The following is a 21,904-nucleotide window of genomic DNA, read 5'->3' as shown; positions in this document are numbered from 1 at the left end:
CCTTAGCTTGTCTGGGCTAGAAAAGTGGACGTATTCTGATCTCTGGCAACCCTCCTAGAAGGTATTTACTCTTGAAGATCACAGAGTCTTTTTTTTTTTTTTTTTTAATTAATTTATTTATTTATTTATTTTTGGCTGTGTTGGGTCTTCGTTTCTGTGCGAGGGCTTTCTCTAGTTGTGGCAAGCGGGGGCCACTCTTCATCGCGGTGCCTGGGCCTCTCACTGTTGCGACCTCTCCCGTTGTGGAGCACAGGCTCCAGACGCACAGGCTCAGTAGTTGTGGCTCGCGGGCCTAGTCGCTCCGCGGCACGTGGGATCCTCCCAGACCAGGGCTGGAACCCGTGTCCCCTGCACTGGCAGGCAGACTCCCGACCACTGCGCCACCAGGGAAGCCCCACAGAGTCTTTTAAGATGAAAAAGAAAGCCTATTTGAAGAAAAAATTTCAGATGCTATGACACAGTGGTAGGAAAATGTTTTGGTCAGAGAACAACACTTGCTCAGCAACATAGAAAGCATCAACAACTCTGCTCAGCAATAATAAATGCTTAAAAAGTACCACTTGACAGGCACACAGGAAACTGTTTGCCTATTTTCTTAAAGCAGTTTTGGCAGGGCCAGGAGACATTAGTCCTGGGAGTTTCCACATAGGTAATGAGTAGGTGAGGATGGCCGCCATGACAAAAGGCATGAATATTCATTACAAACCCCTTGTAGAATTTTAAAAGGACACATGACAAGGGAAAAATGATGGAGGTGCCCTTACTGCTGCAGTTCTGTTTAGCCACTGCCACATGTGGGTGACCCTACTCTCGTGTCCACCCAGACTCTTGGGGAAGTGCCTACCCAAGGGTGACCAATGATACAAGAGTCCTACCCCCTGAATGCAGCAGATCTGTTCTAGAGCCTCCAAACCTTGCTTTGAATAACTATGCAAAGAGGGACTATTGCATCACAAAATAATATGTAAGCCATTATCCTATCAAAATAGGATGAAACCAAACAATCCCTTTTCACCCAAATATACCCTTCACACCTTCCACTTCTTTCTAGTAACAGCAAGGAAGAAATATATAATCCTTAAAACTAAATTACAAGGTGCAGAGACAGGCCATAAATCTAACTTAAAGAAGACTGACAGCATCTTCCTTATGAAACCATGATCAAATAATTGTCCAGATATAATCAACCACCTTTCACAGAAGTGGCTACTCAGGAGGATCCCAACTGGTCTCCCCCTCGCATAGAACCATCATGATGGACAGAGGCACTTTGGTATAATAAAGAAAGCATGGACTTGAAAGTCAGATCTGAGTTCACATTCTGGCTCCAACCACTTACTAGCCAGTCACCTAACCTCACTGAGACTCAATTTTCTTGTACCAATGTTATGAGGATTGGATGGAATATCAAATCCTCAGTAATCCCTGAAACAATAAATCACTACGTGCATAAGACAAATGGTGTTAGGCTTGGGCATTCACTGTATACAAAGAAAGAGGAATGGCTGCGTTAAGAATGGGGAGATTCTAAGGGTTCCCAGACGGATTATGAGCTGTCTTAAAAGTTTAAAATATTGGTTGTAAACAGATTAAGGCCTTCTCAGAGGGCTAGACAAAAAGAAAGGCTTGTCACACATTTACATGCATTATCTCATTTAATCCTCACAACAACCCTGTGAGGTAGGTCATTATTCCCATTTTACAGATAAATCTGTGGCTCAGAGCATCTGAGGGACTTGTCCAAAACTGACAAGCTAGGGCACAGCAGATCTGGAATTAGAACTCATATGTCTCTGACCCAAAAGTCTGCACTTTCAGCTACGAAACTCCATGTAACACATGAAGGCAGAGTCTTCTCCTTGTTTGAATTATGCTGTGTCTCTTTAAAGGCTTTGAAACTGCAATTGTTCCAATTTCATAAGGGGGCATTTTTTTCTGTAGACATATATTGAAAAGGTGGAGCCTAGGTGGTTCTTTATTATCTGTGGATCCTTCTACAACTGTGGGAGAGGAGAATGTAGTAAAGCTTTGCTGTTTTCTTTTAACCTAACAGTGATTAAGAAAGTGGATTATATATTCTGTTGACAACTGTAAAGTCAATTTATCTCAAAACTGCAAAAGCCAACAATTGGTATTTATATACACAGGAAACAGGCTCTAAAAGGAAGTGACGTGCTCAGGGTTCCCCTGCTACTAAGTGCCAGTATTAGGGTGCAATCCCAGGACTTTAGAGTCTATGTTCTATGCGCCTTTCATGACCCTGTTGAGTGAAAATGAACATGTACTCATTGTATTTAAAAAATACAAAAGTAGTACATTCTCACTGTAGAAAAATATAAAAGTAGTACATTCTCACTGTAGAAAATCTAAAAAGCATAGAAAAGTACAGAGAAGAAAATAGAAATTACCTATAATCCTATTACCCAGAGATAATCACTGTTAACATTTTGGTTTGGTATTATTTCATTCCCATTTCTTTCTTTTGCATAAATGTTTTTTAAAAATTTGGATCGTATTTCATTGTTTTTCTCTTTATCTTCCATTTCATCTAAATCATTTCCCCCATGGCATTAAATATTCTTTAAAAATGTTTACAATGGGTGCAAAACCATCATATGGCTAGACCATCATTCACTTAAACCCTGTATGGTTGAAAATCTAGTTTTCTTCCTCCGGTTATATATGATGCTGGCATGAATAGCCCTTCTGTTAATCTTTGTCTACTTCTGATTACTTTCCCTGTATGAATTCTTAGAGAATTAAGGTTGATGATACTGAAAAATTACTTTTCCAGAAAGTAGCAATTAGCCCCACTTCCAACAATATATGTCATTTATGACGTTTCTTTCTCCTCATTATGTTTTCTCTGGTGTTGAATAAGCTGTGAGCTATAACGATAGGCTTTCCCACACTCACTACATTTATAGGGTTTCTCCTTTGTGTGGGTTCTTAAATGTAGAATAACTTGAGAAGTCTGCCTGAAGGTTTTTCCACACTCATTGCATTTATAGGGTTTCTCTCCAGTGTGCACTCTCTGATGATCAATAAGATTTCGATTAGAAGTAAAAGCTTTCCCACACTCATTACATTTGTAAGGTTTCTCTCTACGATGAAGTCGCTGATGTTCATTAAGGGTCTTCTTTAAGATGAAAGCTTTCCCACACTCATCACATTCATAAGGCTTCTCCCCAGTGTGAATTCTCTGATGGTCCATAATCTTTGTATTAGAAACACATGTTTTCCCACACTCCTTACATTTGTAAACTGTTTTTCCTTTGTGCATTCTCTGATGTTGAGTAAGGTTTGAACTACGGCTAAAGGCTTTCCCGCACTCAATACAAGTGTAGGGCTTCTCGCCAGTGTGAACTCTGTGATGTGAAATCAGACCAGAACTCCGACTAAAGGCTTTCCCACACTCCTTACATTCATAAGTTTTCTCCCCACTGTGGATTCCCTGGTGCCGAATGAGGTGTGACTTACCGCTGAAAGATTTCCCACATTCGCTGCACGTGTAGGGCTTCAGTCCAGTGTGGATTCTCCGATGAACAACCAGGTTGGAGCTATGACTGAAGGCTTTTCCACACTCCTTACACTTATAGGGTTTCTCTCCTGTGTGGATTCGTTCATGTACTGTGAGGTTTGCACTCTGACTAAAGGCTTTCCCACACTCAGTACACACATACTGTCTCTTTTCAGCCTGACTTCTCTCGTTTATTGTAGGGTCATCTTTTTCAGATTCTTGGTCACTCACTTCTGTGAATGTTTTATTATCCTTAACTGTCTTCTGTTTGAAGCTTCTCGTCTTTCTCCTCATTTTCTCTTGCTTGAAGCATCCCAGTGGCTCCTTGAGTCTTCCCTTTCCCTTCAGAGGAGCTTTCTAAACATCGACTTCCTTGGCAACACCTCTGCAGAGTTCTCTTGAAAGTATGAGATTCAGATTTTTCGGGAATGATGTTTTGAAATCAATACTTCCTCAATCCCCATTTCACCATCTGACAGAAGAAAGAAAAGTTGCACATGTCACCTGCTCTCTATACTAGAGGAAGGAGAATTATCCAAGGATAACAAGATGTGGCAGAACACAAGGTCCCTCATGGAAAAGTAAGTGTTCAAAGGCAGGGGGACCTGATCAAAAAGATGAGAAAAATGAGGATAGACATAGAAGCCAATGGAAAGGCTTATGGAAATCCAGGGGCTGACAGGAGCCCAACATGTCCAGCATCAGAATGAACGATGAATAGTATAAAACCCATCCTGGTTTCTTCCGGTCTCATGCTCTACTCCCAGAATTGGAGCCATCTAACTCCTAATCTGATCCCTAGAAAAAATGCACTGAAAGATCCTTCGTTCAGTAGCTTAAGTGACTAATCTTCAGATCAGTTTGGTATTTAGTTCATGCTGACCTATTCCCCTAGTACCAGTGATATAGTGGCTGGAACAAAATAGGTGCTCAAAAATTGTTTTATAGAATAATAACTCGTATTTTGTCTTCAGGTATGACTAAGATTTCATCTTGTGCTTTGGTCTAGGTACTACATCCCTCTTCTTAAACTTTGTTGTGATAGGGGTAACACAATTCTTCCAATATTGGAGCGTAGTCACATCATAGCCTACTCTGTAGGGGCTGGTCTGTAGCTGGATCCAGCTGTATGTGCTAGTTCAGTCTGTCTGCTTTTCACCAAGCAGTCTATTGGGTGAACCTGAAAGGCTGAACTGGGAAACAGGGTTAATTAAAGCATGGCAGGGGAAACTCTAATAGGACCTTGCATGGTACAGTGGTAAAGTATCTAAAGATGGCAATAGGGTGAGAGCAGCGGGCAGCAGAACGAAGAGGGGCCGATACATGAAACCAATGTCAGGGATGAGCAGGAATTTCTCAACTGGTTTGACGTAAAACTCTGAACATATAGATATCCCTAGCAGACCTCAATCTAGAGGGGGTTGAGTCATAAAAGAAAAATGAAAGATGACTCCATGATACTAACACATGACTAATTTTCCTTTTACTATGTTCCTTTTCAGACTTGTCCATATTCATAATTATATAGTTGTAAATATACAGTAGATATAATTTTGCATCCTACTTCTTTTACTTAATTTTTATAAGTATTTTTCCATATTGCTATTAACTCTTCATATGATCATTTTCTGACTGCATAATTCACCACCAATTAAACTCCTTACAGTTTACCTACAATTTTGCTAGTGTCAAGACATTTCTGTTGTTCCCTGAGGTTTAACCACTATTAAAAATGCTATCATGATCACTCTATACATATAAAGTTTTCTTCTCATTGAAATATATTCCTAGGATAAAAGTTCCACAAGTGAGTGATTGGGTCAGAAGGAATGACGCTGTTTTGTAGTACTACCTACTGCTTTTCAAAAAGTTTGACCAGTTTTCATTATCCCATAGCTTTCTGATAAACTGAGTCAGGATCTCTGAAGGAGGGACATATCCTATGGTGAGTGCTCAAGGCCAGCAAGAAGAGAACTGTGGAGGTTAGAGTTCACATCTCAGAAGGGTGGGTGCCACCGATATGATACACAGGCACATATACACAGACTCATGCCCAAGATATGGAGGGCAGGCAGAGAAAATGGTGGGGGAGAAGGGGTTCTTGGCAGGAGCCTCAGTACACTCACATCCAGCTGCTGTTACCCTCCTAATCAAACAGGAGTTAGCAGGTGGAGGAAACTCAGTGAGAAGCCAGGGGAACTGCAGAGCAGAGTGGGACAGCAAGTGAAGCCGCCTCCAGAGTTCTGAGAAAGTTGATGGTTCTTTCTCAGCTTCTTTTCCATTTTTAATCTTCTCTGAAACTTTCTTTTCTTCATACATTTCTTAAACTAGTAATTATTGAACACTCTACCCTGTACATATCTCTGTCCTGGGTCTCACGCAGGGCAATTTTTAAAAAGCATTGTTGCAGAAAAGTGAAACCATTTGTGGTATGAATGAATGGATGGATGACTAGGTGGATAAGTTTATGGATTTGCTGTTATGAAAGCCTCCCATTTTGCTGGTAAATTGTCCTCTGCTAACTTGTGTTATTGTTTAATTCTTCTTCTTTCTACAGTATTACGTATGAAAACTCAGGAAATGACTTTAGAGGAACAGATTCCCATAATTACTAGAACAAAGTATGTTAGAGATTCAGAATGAGACAGTGCCCTGAAGCCAGCCCCTGGATGTCTCATTTCTAGGCACGGCTGATCCAATGCTCCCCAGTTAGCTAGTGCAGTAACTATTATATCCTTAAAGGCTATTATGGAAAGATCAGTCTTGCAACCTTCCAAAAAGAGGTGTTCAGGAAAAACATTAATAACCAGGTATTTACACGACTCCTTCTTTCACAAGCAATAAATACCATTATTGAATGCAAAAAAAAAAAAAAAAGTTCTGTTACACACTGTGTCCCTCCAAAATTCATATGTTGAACCCCAAGCCCCCAATGTGACTATATTTGAAGATGTGAGTTCTAAGCAGGTAATTAAGGCTAAATGAGGTTATAAGGGTGGGCCCTGACCCAATAAGATTAGTGTGTCCATATAGGAAGACATACCAGAGAGTTAGCTTTCAACTTGCACTCCTGTCCCCTTCCCACCACATACACAAACCGAGGAAAGCCATGTGAGCACACAGCAAGAATGTGGCTATCTACAAGCCAGGAATAGAGTCCTCACCAGAAACTGAATCAGCCAGTCACCCTGATCTTGGACTTCTAGTCTCCATAACTGTGAGAAAATAAATGTCTGTTGTTTAAGCCACCCAGTCTGTGGAATTTTGTTATGGAGGTCCAAGGAGACTAATATAAATGTGAAATATCATACCTGCTTTTAAGGAACTTACAATGGAGTGATGACAATACACTAAGAGAGTAAATTACAAATTTACAAAGTATCCTATCAGGGGATGAAGGGGGCTAGGAGAGGGAGTGAGTACTGGGGCTTGAGATGCTTGTGGAAAGGTGCTTTAAAAAGGCAGAAGGGCCTCCCTGGTGGTGCAGTGGTTGAGAGTCCGCCTGCCGATGCAGGGGATACGGGTTCGTGCCCCGGTCTGGGAGGATCCCATATGCCGCGGAGCGGCTGGGCCCGTGAGCCATGGCCGCTGGGCCTGCGCAACTGGAGCCTGTGCTCCGCAACAGGAGAGGCCACAACAGTGAGAGGCCCGCATACCGCAAAAAGAAAAAAAAAAAAAAAAAAAAAGGCAGAAATTTGGCTGAACCTGAGGATAAGCAAGAACTGTTTTCTCAAAAGGATGTTAGCACAGGGTTGATGTACTCAGAAATAAGTGGGAGGTTACACTATCACACAGCTTTATGAGGGCAGGGATTTTTGTCCATTTTGTTCATTATTGTATTCCTAGCAAAGTTCCAGGCACATACCACGCACTCAAAAAAATTGTTTTTTTGTTTCATGAACAAATGAGGAAATGAAACAATAGAGTTGCGTGAAGTGATACCAGCCAGAACACTGAAATCACGGGGCAAAAAAATATGGATATAATCTTCTGGTCAACAGGAAACAAGTTCTAAATGGAAGAGTGAAATCTACCCTTAATTTCCTCTCTGTTTTCTATATTCTTTTTTTGTTTTTTTTGGCTGCGCCATGGCGCAGCTTGCAGGATCCTAGTTCCCTGACCAGGGATCTTACCTGTGCCCCCTGCAGTGGAAGCTCGGAGCCCTAACCACTGGATCACGAGGGAATTCCCTCTATTTTCCATATTCTTTTTTCTACCTTGCTATTCTCTTTTCTTGTTACTTTCCTTCTCATTCTCACTTGTCAAGAACAAAGTTTTTCAAGCATTACCATTAATTTCCCCTAGTCCCAGACTTCCCTCCACCCCCAGCACATTCATGTTTCTCTGGGCTTCATGAAGTGGAAAACAGGAAAGAGGCAGCTGGGGTATCCCATTAGGAGTAAGCTGAGGAAAATAAAAAGAAAGAATCCAAGAGCTGTCACCTAGGAGTAGGGTGATCATATACCCTGGTTTTCCTGGAATAGTCCTGGTTTATACCTACTATTCCAGCATCATTATTCTTTATTTTTTTATTAAAAAAATTTTTTTTCCAGCATCATTATTAATAGTGCCCCCCTTAATTCACAAAAGCATCCCAGTTTGGATAATAAATTTTGTATCACCCTACCCAAAAGTGAAATTAGGAAAAGAATGCTTTCGGAAGATTAGGCCAGATGGATTAGAGTTGAAAAAAAGAATGGAGGAAGGGAAATGAGTTGGGAGAGAAGTTTAGGAATGCAGTATGGGTGACCATTAGAGGGCCTGCGACTTTCTAGGTGCTGAATAAATGTTTGCTGAATGAATAAACAAATGTATGAGATAGTGAGACCCTAGTCCAGAATAACAACAGGATAGAAAACAAGTCCAGCTATTTCCAGGAAAGCATATGCATATATCAGACTGGATATAGAGGATGACTAAAGGAAAGAATTCTAGGCCATTAGATCCAGGTCTAAATATTGAGAATGGTACTATCACTAAGAAAGATGGGGATGTGGGAAAACACTTTAGACAAGAGGAGAAAGAGTATGTCAGGAATACTAATTTGAGAATAAGACATAGGGGACAGATGAAGTCATGAGAATGTATAAGCTTGCTGAAACAGAGATTGTGGTTAAAGCGCAGGCAGAGAGAAAGAGAAATGCACAAGGACGTGCTATAAGGATGCTCAGGGTGGTTCTGGGGGACCTGAGGAGGAAGCAAGACTTGTCAGGAGAGCAGGGAGGGATAGTTTGAAGAGAGTTTGATCAAAAGGAAACCTAACTATTTGCCCTCTGCCCAAATGGATGGGAAATTCCCTCAGAAATTCTGGAAGAATTCCCAGGCAGTAGGGAGGTGGGGTCTTAGCTAAAGAAGTAGGAGGAGGGACAGATGAGGCCGTAAGATAGCAAGTCACTAGGGGTATCCAGGCAACTGGGCAAAAAATTACAATCTCAGACAACCAGTAAATGGAAGAGGACCAATGAGGCCCCATAGGTCTCTGACCCACAAATCCCTGACACTGATGGATGAGTGTCCTGATCTCAGGAGCAACATTTATTTCAGGCTGTGAGGAACCCACAAAGGGCAGAGTTCTATTCTGAGAGAGAGAGACAGAGGTTTTACCTAGAGACGCTGTATTCCTTTAATTCACCAGCATCACCAGCCTTTCAGGTCCCTCTGGGCAGTGGTCACATGGTCTTTGGTTACTGTTTAGCTGTAGTGGAGTGATGAATAGAGGCAATACCTGAAAATAAATTCCAGAGAAACAGATGAGTGAAGTGTAAAAATTTAAAGGAAAGAAAAAAGAACTATTAGAAATTATCCTGGTCTCAGGGAAAGGCCTAGGCCTTAAGCATAAAACAAAAGCTGACACCATAACAGAAAAGCTGATAGATTTGATCATATAAAAATTTTTTCACTTAAAAAAAAATTAAAAATCTGTAATATAAAATAGAGTTGCCTTACGCCATAATTCCTTTTGTGTATGTCTGTGTCCCTCCTCACATGTATACTTTAAGCTCTAAGCCCCCAGAGAACAGGGCCCATGATATTCGTATGTGGATCTCACACAGTGCCTGGCACATAGGGCTCAATAAATGTTTGATTTGAAACGTTAAATAAGTTCAGGATTCTATCTAATTCTATCTGGGTGTAGGGATGATGAGAAGTGCACCCTCCACACATGACCACCCTCATCCCTCCTCTCCACCTGTTTATCTCTTTGGTGCTTCATACTGTCGAAACACCATGACAATACTGACATTCTTGGCAGTTCTGTCTCAACAGGGCCATCCAAGGGCTTAAATTCCCTAAGAGACTGACCTAGTCTAACTGCTCAGAGATTCTCAGAATGTCAGAGTTGTGAGGAAACTCCTAGACCACCTCGTCTCATATTAAAATTTTGAGCTGGGGAAACTGGAACTTAGAGGAGAGCTGGGACTCAAGCCAAAGTCTCCTGACACCCAAAATTGAGTTCCACTACATCATCTTTCCTCACCAAAACTCTACTCCTCAGGGTCCGGAGGTCCTCCTCCCACTTCTCTGTTTCTCTCGAGAAACGCTCCCTTTCAGACCTGGTTCCCATACTCTCGAGCAGGCAGGATTCCCGTCCCCAGACTAACTAATTTCACAATAAAGATCTCACCTGCCAAAGAGAAGGGAATGGCTCACTTTCACACCTGTACACAGTAGCCTCACTCCAAAGGATCTGCCCAGCACAGACCTTGCCTCATCTCTTCCTTCGGTTTGGTGAAAAAGTTCCTAGTGGGGTCTTGGATCACTGTAAACACACAGAAACGACTTGAGTTCTCTGAGAGCTCAACTGCAAGTGGACACTCAGGGCAATGTCCCATCCCTGGGTCACTTCCCTTCCTATTGAACTGAGAGCAGTAAGGATAATCATTCCCATTTTAAAGATGGGGAAATGAAGCTCCCAGAGATGGAATGACTTGCTGAAGGTCGTATGGGTAGTAAGAGATAAGCCTTCTGCGTCGGAAGGAAATCCTCATTCCATCACACCACGGTCGCTCCTTTTCACCTGTTCTGTTGATATCTAAGTCTCCACATTCTCCTCTAACTGAAAAATGCATTCCAAATGAGAAGTTCTCTGCAATCCAGCTTTCCAACAAAAGTTTGCAGAAAAGGGATGAGGGAAACTCTGCTGAGTCAAATGTCTTTAAAGACAGGAAGAAGGGCTTCCCTGGTGGCGCAGTGTTTGGGAGTCCGCCTGCCCATGCAGGGGACACGGGTTCGTGCCCCGGTCCGGGAGGATCCCACATGCCGCGGAGCGGCTGGGCCCGTGAGCCATGGCCGCTGAGCCTGCGCGTCCGGAGCCTGTGCTCTGCAACGGGAGAGGCCACAACGGTGAGAGGCCCGCGTACCGCAAAATAAATAAATAAATAAATAAAAAGGAAGAAATAAGGCTTTACAGGGATGCTAGAAGGAGAATTTTTTTATGATTATCCATCTCTCAGGATCACTAGGCCTCAAAATCGGTTTTGTGTTTCCCCCTTCAGATTCCCAGACCCCGCGTCTAACCCTTCAAGCTTGTTCCATTTCTTCCCTACCAGAATATAGCTCTGCCTTGTACACAACTGTAATCCCTGGATCTAACACACTGCAAGTTGGTGCTAAGTATTTGTTGAATGAATGAATGAGTAACCTTCGGCAAGGCTCTGCCCTCCTCTCTGGGTCTGTTCCTCACTGAGAACACAGCAGGGATTGGATTAGTGATCTGAGCCAAATACTTAGGTGCTGCGGAGCCCTTTGAGAGCCTGGGCGGGACGTGGACCGCTTTTACCAGGGAGGCCCCATGGCTAGAAACGAGGATGACACTGTTCTGTCACCACTGTCAGCTGGTCCGAGTGAGCAGCTACGCGGAGCAGGAGACGAGACCCAAGACAAAGGGGCAGCGCAGAACAAGGGAAGCGGGGCCCACGACGACCCCTTGACCTGCCGCGCCCCCGTCTCCGCAGCGGGCAGCGGTGAAGGAGGCCTGGCCCCCGGTCTATGTGCCCCACCCGCTCCCAGAGCCGGCCCGAAGCCCCACACCAAGCTGCCACATACCCCGCACCGAAAGCGCCCGACCCACATCTCGGAACAAAGCGGAGAAGGAACTACGTCACCGACTCCCCACTAACTCCCACCCTAACCCTCCGGTCCTTCTAGGCATCGGGAGGTTTCTGCATCTCTGTGCCCCCTTCGCGAGCCCTCAGGTCAGGGGACGCTCTGGCCCCGCCTCCCGCCCAGTTTTACCCTACCATTGGCTGAGAGGGCGAAAGGGCGTGGAGAGTTCAGCCAATAGGCGGAGAGACCCTGGACGGGGTGGAGCCTGGGGAAAGGACTTGGTTAGGGCGGGAAGAGGGACCAATCAACTGGGCGGCCAGACTACCTTCCTCGAACTGAAACTCTCTGAAGTCACACCCCCAGCTCTGGCTGCTGAGCGGAAAAGTCATCCTTTTCACACATCCTTCTCCTTTCAGCCTCAAAGTCAGGATCGGCTACCATCTATCGGCAGCATATAAAAATACGTGTCGAGTGCCTATTATGTCATTGTTCTAGGTTCTGCAGATACAGTAGTGAAGACAATGAACTTACTGCCCCATGAAGCTTACCTTCAAGTCAGGGAGACAATGGATAAATAAATACCTAGAATGTAGTAGTGCCTAAGGGGAGAGAGAGAGGGAGAGAGGAAGAGAGGGAGGTAGAGAGAGAGAGAGAGAAGGGGGTAGGTGGTGGCGGGGCTATTTTATAGATGACAGGGAAGGCAGAGACAGGTAGTGAGCAATTTAGGCATGTGGGTAGCTGGTGGAGTATTCCTGATAGATGGAACGTCAGGAAGCAAAGGCCTTAAACCAGAAGGAAGGGGGCGCACGTTTTGGTCCATAAGGGATTTGGATATGTCCCAAATAACACTGGAGGGTTTGGGGACTGAGAAGTGACATGATCTTACCTTTTTTTTTTTTTTTTTTTCCTGCCACATGTTCAAAGGTTTATTAGCTATCAGATATGAATGGAGCCAAGAAACCTGTTTTTCTATAAATTCTAACTTCTTGCTTTCAGTCCTTAGTCATTTTGACATAAACCTTGCATAAAAGTTTCACTCCATGACATAACGTTTTAAAAATTTGCTCTGGCTGCTCTGCTGAGAACAGTCTGAAGGTGGGCAAGAGTAGAAGTAGAGAGATTAAGAAGCTACTGCACTATTCCAGATGAGAAATGATGGTGGCTTGGACTAACTTAGAGGTGATTTATTTAGGTGATGAGAAATGGTCTACATATATTTTGAAGGCATGTCCAGCATGATTTGCTAATGAATTGGATGTTGATTAAGGATGACTCCATGGTTATTGATCTGAGCAACTAAAATAAGACTGTCTTTTGGAAATAGAGTAGACTGAATGAGGAGCAGGTTTAGGGAGAGGGATCAATAGTTTTGTTACGGATGTGTTAAGTTAAAGATGCCAATTAGACATCCAAGAGTAAATGTCAAACAGTCAATTGAGATAGGAGTCAGGAGTTCAGTGAAGAAATCACAACTAGAGATTTAAATTTAGGTGTCGCTATATAGGGCAGGATGGGACAATCTAGGGAGTGACTGTAGGTAAAGAAGTCATCTGAGCAATGAGCTTTGAAGCTCATTAATCAATAGATGTGTATTGAATATTTAAAGCATACCAGGAGCATTCTTATCCATCAATTCTTATAGGTGGCACAACATTTTCTAAAGAAGATTGAGGCACAGAGATTCAGAGGAATGATAAGACTTGCACAAGTTCATACCCCCAGTCGATGCTGGAAGTAGAACTCAGGAGCACAACACTATTGCCACTACATCAGGAAACACTTAAGAAGAACATTCATGTACATTATGACCGTAATGATCAACTTGGTCTTGCTTTTCACCTATTCTTTTATTTGGGGGAGGAGTTATTAATTCTGATTAAAACTCTTAACTCCACCTCTGGTCCCAGGGGGTAACAATATTTCATTAATATTCCAGCCCCAGCTGGTCTCTAATTTTAGAGAGCATAATGAGGACACATGTTAAAAATACAAATTCCAGGCCACCCTATCCAACTTGTTGCCTTTATCCACAAGGATATTTATTTTTTCTGACAAAACCTATTCATTCAGTCCAGAATGATGTCACTGTTCAGAATCAGAGTATTTGTGGGGTTCATAATTGCCTAAATATTCAGCAATTTCCATCTTTATCATGACATCTGTCAACCAAAGAAATTACAACTCATTTTTGGGTAAATAAAATCAATATCTAGTTATTCAGGTCTTACTTTATTGGTCAAAATGGTGATAACACAATGCTTCCCTCTGGTAATTCACAGTCTCTTTGAGGATATGACTCTCTGGCTTTAAGAAAAGATCAGGGGGGAGTTTCCTGGTGGCGCACTGGTTAAGAATCTGTCTGCCAATGCAGGGGACACAGGTTCGAGCCCTGGTCCAGGAAGATCCACATGCCTCAGAGCAACTAAGCCCCTGTACCACAACTACTGAGCCTGCGCTCTAGAACCCGTGAGCCACAACTACTAAGCGTGTGTGCCACAACTTCTGAAGCCCGTGCACCTAGAGCCCGTGCTCTGCAACAAGAGAAGCCACCACAATGAGAAGCTTGCATACCGCAATGAAGAGTAACCCCTGCTCGGCGCAACTAGAGGAAGCCTGAGCATAGCAACGAAGACCCAACGCAGCCATAAATAAATAAATAATAAATTCATTTAAAAAAAGAAAGAAAGAAAAATCAGGGACTTCCCTGGTGGTCCAGCAGTTAAGATTATCTGCCTTCCAATGCAGGTGACTCTGGTTCAATGCCTGGTCAGGGAACCAAGATCCTGCATGCTGCGGGGCACCTAAGCCAGTGCACTGCAACTACTGAGCTCGCAGGCCACAACTAGAGAGAAGCCCATGCACCACAGCAGAGGATCCCACATGCCGCAAGGAAGATCCCATGGGTGGCAACCAAGACCTGATGCAGCCAAAAATAAAACAAAGAAATAAATAAATGTTTTTTTAAAAGATCAAAGTATACTTCAGAAGTATAAAAGTGAATGGGACATTACTGCCATACACACACACACACACACACACACACACACACACGGCTTTCATGGGCATTAAATAATTTAAGCCTCAGAGTAATTTTATGGCTTAATTCTGTCCTTATTTTTATTTATTTTTACTTTTAGTTTCTTTGGCCATGCCATGCAGCTTGTGGGATCTTGGTTCCCTGACCAGGGATTGAACCTGGGCCCTCAGCAGTGAGAGTGTGGAGTCCTCACCACTGGACCGCCAGGGAATTCCAATGCTATCCTTATTTTTAGATAAGGAAACTAAAGCCTGGATGTGTCCAATGACTTGTTTATGGTTGCACAGCTAGCAGTGGACACTTTGAAACTTGGACTCTGGGTTTTCTGACTGTAGACCCTGTGTTCTTTTGTCCACTGCCGCACTGCCTCAAACTATAGATTACATTTCATCCAAGAGGTGTTGAGTTATAACAAGCCATCCATAATCCCTTTTTACCTTTTTCAAACTTTATTTTGAAACTTTCAAACATGCATATACCCTCTAGGTAGATTCAACAACCGTTATTTTGCCATATTCACTTTTTCTCTCCACACACACATACACATTTTATTTGTTGTTATTGTTAGGCATTTGAAAATATGTTGAAGAGATCATGAGCCTCCAACCCGAAACACTGCAGCATGCATCTCCTAAGAATAAGGACATTCTTCTACAGAAGCAAAATATAACTGTCAGATTTAAGAAATCTAAACAATTGTATATTATCATCCAGTGGGCCTACTATTAAATATTACATCCATTCCATATTTAGTGGCTCCATTGATCCCCAAATATCTGCTACAGCTGTTTAAAAAAATTCAAAGTTCACTCACTGCATTTGGTGGTTGTGTTTCTGAAGAGTCTCTCTTAATCTAGAACAGTTGGCCAACTTTTTTCATTTCACTGACTTTTCAAAGAGTCTAGGTCAATTGTCTTATATAGTGTCTCACATTGTACAAATCAAAAATCAGTGAATCTGACTTATTTTCTCATCATATCCCCCTATATTTCCTGTAAATTGGAAGGTAGGAAAAGAGGCCTGATTAGATTCAAGTTAAATCTTTGCTTCACTGGTGGTGTTAGAACTTATGCATTACATGCCATCCTTAATTTCTTTTTCTTTTTCTTCTTGTTTTGTATTTTGTGTGTACATTAAAATTTCTCCATAATAAAAAGTAAAAACAAAACATTAAGGCTGGCAGAGGGGGGAATTAGGGGGAGGGATATGTAAAAAGTAGGGAATCTCTTTTTGAGGTGATGAAAATGTTCTAAAACTGCCTGTGGGGATGGTTGCACATGCATGTGAATATACCAAAAATCATTGAACTGTACATTTTACAAGGATGAAGTATATGGTATGTGAATTATATATTTCAATAGAAACGTTAAAAACAAAAGTCAGGAACTCACCTCAGCGAACAATTCATGTGCCTGCCATAGTGCTGAAATGTCCAGGTTTCAATAGAGAGTAAAATACAGATTGAGGAGCCATTTGGAAGACAACCCAGGAGGCAGTGGCCACAGTGTTCAACCTAGGGGGAAATGTGTTCACTTAAGAATAAGGCCAACTCCCCACGTTAGCAGGTCAATCCAGACTTGCCCTTCCATTAAACTGATATCATGGGCTACATTGTGTCCCCCGCAAATTCGTATGTTGAAGTCCTAAATCTCAGGACCTCACAATGTGATTATATTTAGGGATAGAGCCTTTAAAGTGGTAATAAAGGGTAAATGAGATCATTAGGGTACATCCTAATTCAATACCACTGTATAAGAAAAGGAAATTAGGACATAAACTAACAGAGGGAAGACCATGTAAAGATAGAAGGAGAAGATGTCCATCTACAAGCCCAGGAGAGAGATTTCAGAAGAAATCAACGCTGCTGACACCTTGATCTCAAACTTTCAGCTCCAAAACTGTGAGAAAATAAATTTCTGTTGGTTAAGCTACCCAGTCTGTGGAACTTCGTTATGGCAGCCCAAGCAGACTAATACACCCAACTTCCTTGAGAAGCAACATAGTTCCTTGAGAAGCAACCAACTCATGATTCCCCCAAGAAGAGGAAAAAGGGTGTTCCAGAACCTGGAGATACAGAGCAGGTGGCATGTCAGAAGACGGCTTTACCCTTGATATTAATTATGGGCCAAGACATTATAGCTTCTTGTTTGGGGGAGGGCAGGTAGAGCACAGCTTTAGCTCTGCCCCAATGCAAGATATTCCTGACTCTTATTCGAGCATATTGCTCTGGGCAAATCAGAGGCCCCCAACCAGATGTGCAGCTTCCTCAGTTCTTGCAGATTTTTGGGAATTGCCCAGATGTTCCTGATTATACAGTTCAAATAGCCCACATATTCACTCTCAGTGGAAACCTCAGGGAGCCCCCGAGAAGAGGTGAATTGTCTAGAGTTCTTCTAATGGTTCTCTTTTGAAAATCTTTTAAATAACTCACTATCTCATTATTTCAGTGCTGCTCATTAGGACAGATGTTGACAATGGATAGCGTGGTAAGTGCACAGCTTAGCCTGGAGAATACAGTTGCCAGTGGCTTTAATTTTAGCACCATAACAGCTCCCATGACCACCTTCTTCATAAATGGCCCCTGTAGTAGGCTGCACATACCTCAAATCCTAAGGGCACCAGTAGTGTGGCTCCCCAGTGAGAGCTTGAGTGTCATCGATTTTTGCTCATTGTTGAGGCAGCCTGACTAGAGGTTTCACTAGTGGCATTTTTCTGAAATCAGGTCATGCTGACTTGCCAGGGTCCCTACAGGTATGGTGTAATTGCATCATTCTGTTCCCTCCTTCCCTAGGGAGCAACACAGACAGTCTCAGAGAGGGGATATAGCATTTTTCAATCTCATCCAAATGGAAATCAAAGTATAATGTATACAACCTGGTGGATGAGCATGTACCTATGCACCCCATGACCCTGAACATGCAGCCGTTGTTACCACTCCTCATTTAATCTTAGAGGAATATATATTGTCCTGTGATTACTCTGTCCTTTCATCTCACTGTACTCAAATCTTGGGTGACTGTTGGCCCTGTCCCTTTCCATCCACAATCCATATGACACCAGCTTGGGAAACTTAATATCTTGTAAATGTATCATCCATACACAAGACAATGCAACTGGAAGGGACTTGGGGGAGAAGCCTGTTAGATATCATAAAATGCCAACTGTACATACATCTCTAGAAAAGTTTAAGTCATTGGACTGTGCCACCTAGGGTGGAAAAACATTATGTTTTCAGTCAGCTGCAAATTCCTAACCAAGAGTCACAGGTCAGAAAACGGGGTAGAACACCAAATATTCCTCTCAAACCGTGTTTTCATGCAGGGTATTCACAGGTCTTGAAAGGGAAAGCACTCTCATCCTACAGGGCATCCACCTGGGCAAAGTACAGGACATTGGTCCTGTGCATATATTAGTGGGAGGACTGTTGTGGTTCAGTAAGGAATCAGTCTACAATGTCCTATCCTGGGTCAAATACCTGTACCACAAGGTACTTGGAGCCAGTTGACATCATAACACCTTCCCATTATCCCCCTTGGGCAAGAGTTTTAAAAGGCCCCATCAGGCTAGAACACATCCTAATGTTAGGGGGGATAGGGGGTTTGTTTTTAATTTTCTATAGAGCAAAAGCCACCCTGTGGGTATTCACAATTTGTCCCTAACACCTAGAGTATCCTTTGTAACACTCCAAGAGGTCGACAACTTCACAGAAATGTCTTCCAGCATGGGACAGTACTCGTCAACTTGTCAGCACCCAAAATCTCTGGACCTTTCCTACTGGTCTTAGAAGTTGAATTACCATGGCTTGGGATGCAGAATATAGCTGTGGAATATTTTCTTTGTGTGTAAGAGGTAAGAGGGTAAGTGTCCAGCTCCTAATACGTTTACCACCATATTTGGTCACCTGAACTATCTCCTGGGTATAAATTTTGTCTGTTGTTTTGGGTTTTTAAAAAATTTTTTGGCTGTGCCACGCGTCATACAGGATCTTAGTTCCCAGATCAGGGATCGAACCCGTGCCCCCTGCAATGGAACCGTGGAGTCCTAACCACTGGAGCGTCAGGGAAGTCCCAAACTTTGATTTTTAAAAATAAATTGGGAGCTCTATCACATTGCTTACTGTAATTCTTTACTTGCATTGTGGACTCATGAATGGAGCAGAAGCCACATGCTATAACTAAAAGCTTTCTACACTTATTCCAGGAATAATATTTTTCAAAAATGTGTACAAAATAATAGAAGCTCTGGATGAATGATTTCTTGCCCTCTAAAATCCAAAACAGATTATAACCCAGGTGGGTTTTGTTATGTCAAACAAGAAAACTATAACCAAAGCTTTCCCATACACAAATAAGTAGACTTCCTTGTAAGCATAAAGTCTCTGGTGGATGTTTCACACAACTGAATGTTTTCTCACACTTATCTCAGGAATAGCTTCTTTTCTCAGTTTGGAGTTGCCGAGGTAGAATAAAGTCTGAGTTGTGACTGAAGGTTTTTCCACATTCAGTTCTTTTAAAACAAAGCTATTCGCAACAGGTAGAGCACATGGAAGGAGCCTCCGCTGTACCCATAGTGTGAAGGCTGAGCGAAAAAGAAAAGAGGGCTCTGGGCGGAAGGTTTGCAACCAGAGTAGCAAAATGTCGAGCTGCTCCTTTACTTCTTTACTGCTGCACAGCATATTAGTAATATAAATTTATAACTCACCTTCTAGCTCCAAGTCTAAACAGACAATTTTAACAGCATGCAAATAGAATATAAAGCAATACAAGGAAAACCCACTTTCCCTATCTTGGGGCAGATATTGTTGATTAGTGAAGAAAAAGACAAATGAAATATGAGGCTAATAAAAAGTCTCTGCAACTTGAGGCAGTAAAAGGACATATGAAAAAAATATATTCAAGGGATCTCCCTGGTGGTCCAGTGCTTAAGACTTCGCCTTCTAATGCAGGGGATGCGGGTTCAATCCCTGGTTGGGGAGCTAAGATCCCACATGCCTCTCAGCCAAAAAACCAAAGATCATAAAACTGAAGCAATATTGTAAAAGATTCAATAAAGACTTTAAAAATGGTCCACATCAAAAAAAAAAAAAAAACCCAAAAACTTAAAAAAAAAAAAAAACCCCAAACTTGGCATTCATGAAAGGAAAACTGAAAGGAAACCAAAATGTAAAACATTATGGATGGGGCTTCCCTGGTGGCGCAGTAGTTGGGAGTCTGCCTGCAGGTGCAGGGGACATGGGTTCAAGCCCTGGTCTGGGAAGATCCCACATGCCGCTGAGCAACTAAGCCCATGCGCCCCAACTACTGAGCCTGCGCTCTAGAGCCCACGAGCCACAACTACCGAAGCCTGCAGGCCTACAACCCATGCTCCACAAGAGAAGCCACTGCAGTGAAAGGCCTGCGCACTGCAGCAAGGAGTGGCCCCCGCTCACTGCAACTAGAGAAAGCCCGCACACAGCAAGGAAGACCCAGTGCAGCCTAAAAAATAAATAACTAAATAAAATCTATTAAAAAAAATTGTGGATGAAACACGGCTCTAACTACATATACAAAAGAGAGTAAAAGAACTTTACAGGGCTTCCCTGGTGGCACAGTGGTCGAGAGTCTGCCTGCCGATGCAGGGGACACGGGTTTGTGCCCCGGTCTGGGAAGATCCCACATGCGCGGAGCGGCTGGGCCCGTGAGCCATGGCCACTGGGCCTGCACGTCTGGAGCCTGTGCTCCGCAATGGGAGAGGCCACAACAGTGAGAGGCCTGCGTACCGCAAAAAAAAAAAAAAAAAAAGAACTTTACAGAATACTAGGTGCAGCTTTATGCCACTCTCTGACAGTCCAGTAGAAGGGATGATTTCCAGATACAGATCACCAAAACTTACACAGAGGTAGAAACTTAAAGAGGGCAGTAATTGAAGAAATCAAAATGTTGCTAAAGATTTATGCTTCTTGGTGCGGGGCAGGACAAAAAAAAAAAAGACTTGTCCCTCTCAATTCCCTCATCCCCCAAAATGGATCAAGCCCAGTTATTTTTACTGTTCAAAGAATAATCCCCACATTATTCAAACTCTTCCAGAGTAATTAAAGAAAAACAAATACATTTTGCAAGGCAGGCAAAACCTTTTTAGTAAATTCAATTTAGTTCTGTACTTAAAACATCATTAACAAATGGATTTTATTCCAGGAGTGCAAGGAAATTTCAATTATCTAGAAACTTGCTCCCCCTAAAATTACAAAAATAAAGGACATTATCCGTAAAATTAGATTTAAAAAAAAAACATGGTAGAACTTAAAAACCATAACAAAAACTCAAAATGCTAAACAATAGTAATTATTATAGGGTATAGTATGTGCCAAGCACTGTTTTAAGTGCCTTACACTTATGAACTAATTTAACCCTCACAGCCCAGAGGTAGCTCCATTTTATACATGGAAGAGCTAGACACATGGAAACTAAATGACTTACTCAGGATCACACATGTAAGAAAGGAGTCAGGATTTGAACCTAGAGTACCAGGCACAAAAATCTATTAACTACTTTATTATATTGCTGCTTCTAAAAATAGGAATAGGGACTTCCCTAGCGGTCCAGTGGTTTAGACTCTGAGCTTCAGATGCAGGGGATGTGGGTTTGATCCCTGGTCAGGGAACTAAGATGCCGCATGCTGTGCAGAATGGCCAAATCAAACAAACAAAAAAATAGGAAAAGAAGAAAACTTCCTAAACCCAATAGAAAATTTATCAGAAACCAACAACGAAGTAACAGTAGTGAGACTTCCAGGGGTACACGTAGAAGATTATCAATGAGGGCTTTATATGAGATATCCTATGAAGAGATGTCACTTCTATCTTTAGAAGCTTCTAGTCTGGTGGGGGATGGGGGGAGGGGAGATTGTGTCCCATTTAAGGATGATTCAATTACAGAGCTGAGTTTTCAAAAGGTATTTATTAAACTACCATATGAAAATTATTATCTATATACTAAAAGAAATAGATACTATACCCAACCTCAAAGAGCCTATAATAAGTTGGTATGCACACATATGCATTAAACTGAGAGTAATTTGCAACGCAATTTAACAACAGTTGTACACATAGCACCAGCTAACTCAAAGCACTGAGGTCCAATGAATAGCAGTTTAAGATGAATGAAGACGTATTTGAAGAAGAAAGTTGTTCAGAGATGAGTTGGATCTGGCAGGTTCTGAGGGACACAGATTAACAAAATAAAAGAAAAGAGATTTTCTAGACAGGGGACATAAGTGATGAGGGACTATATTAGAGTAGAAGTTCAAAAAGTAGGTAAGGAGGG

General features: G+C 42.3%; 1 protein-coding gene across 1 annotated transcript in view; it reads right to left on the bottom strand.

Annotated features, from left to right (window-relative positions):
- Nucleotides 1-432: 432 nt before the first annotated feature.
- Nucleotides 433-21,904, bottom strand: part of LOC309813118 (uncharacterized protein) — a 34,989-nt gene continuing 13,517 nt past the window's right edge. The window contains exons 7-8 of the mRNA XM_082637710.1: nucleotides 11,347-11,593; nucleotides 433-3,862 (exon numbers count right to left, since the gene is read on the bottom strand). Coding sequence (XP_082493836.1) covers nucleotides 2,834-3,862; nucleotides 11,347-11,593 — 1,276 coding nt within the window. The 3' untranslated portion in view covers nucleotides 433-2,833. The remainder of the gene's footprint in view (nucleotides 3,863-11,346; nucleotides 11,594-21,904) is intronic.

This window comes from Mesoplodon mirus (genome assembly GCF_964341445.2).
Source record: "Mesoplodon mirus genome assembly, chromosome: 12".
NCBI lineage: Eukaryota > Metazoa > Chordata > Mammalia > Artiodactyla > Ziphiidae > Mesoplodon > Mesoplodon mirus.
Note: the sequence above shows the minus strand (reverse complement) of the source record. Positions and strands in the feature narration are given on the sequence as shown.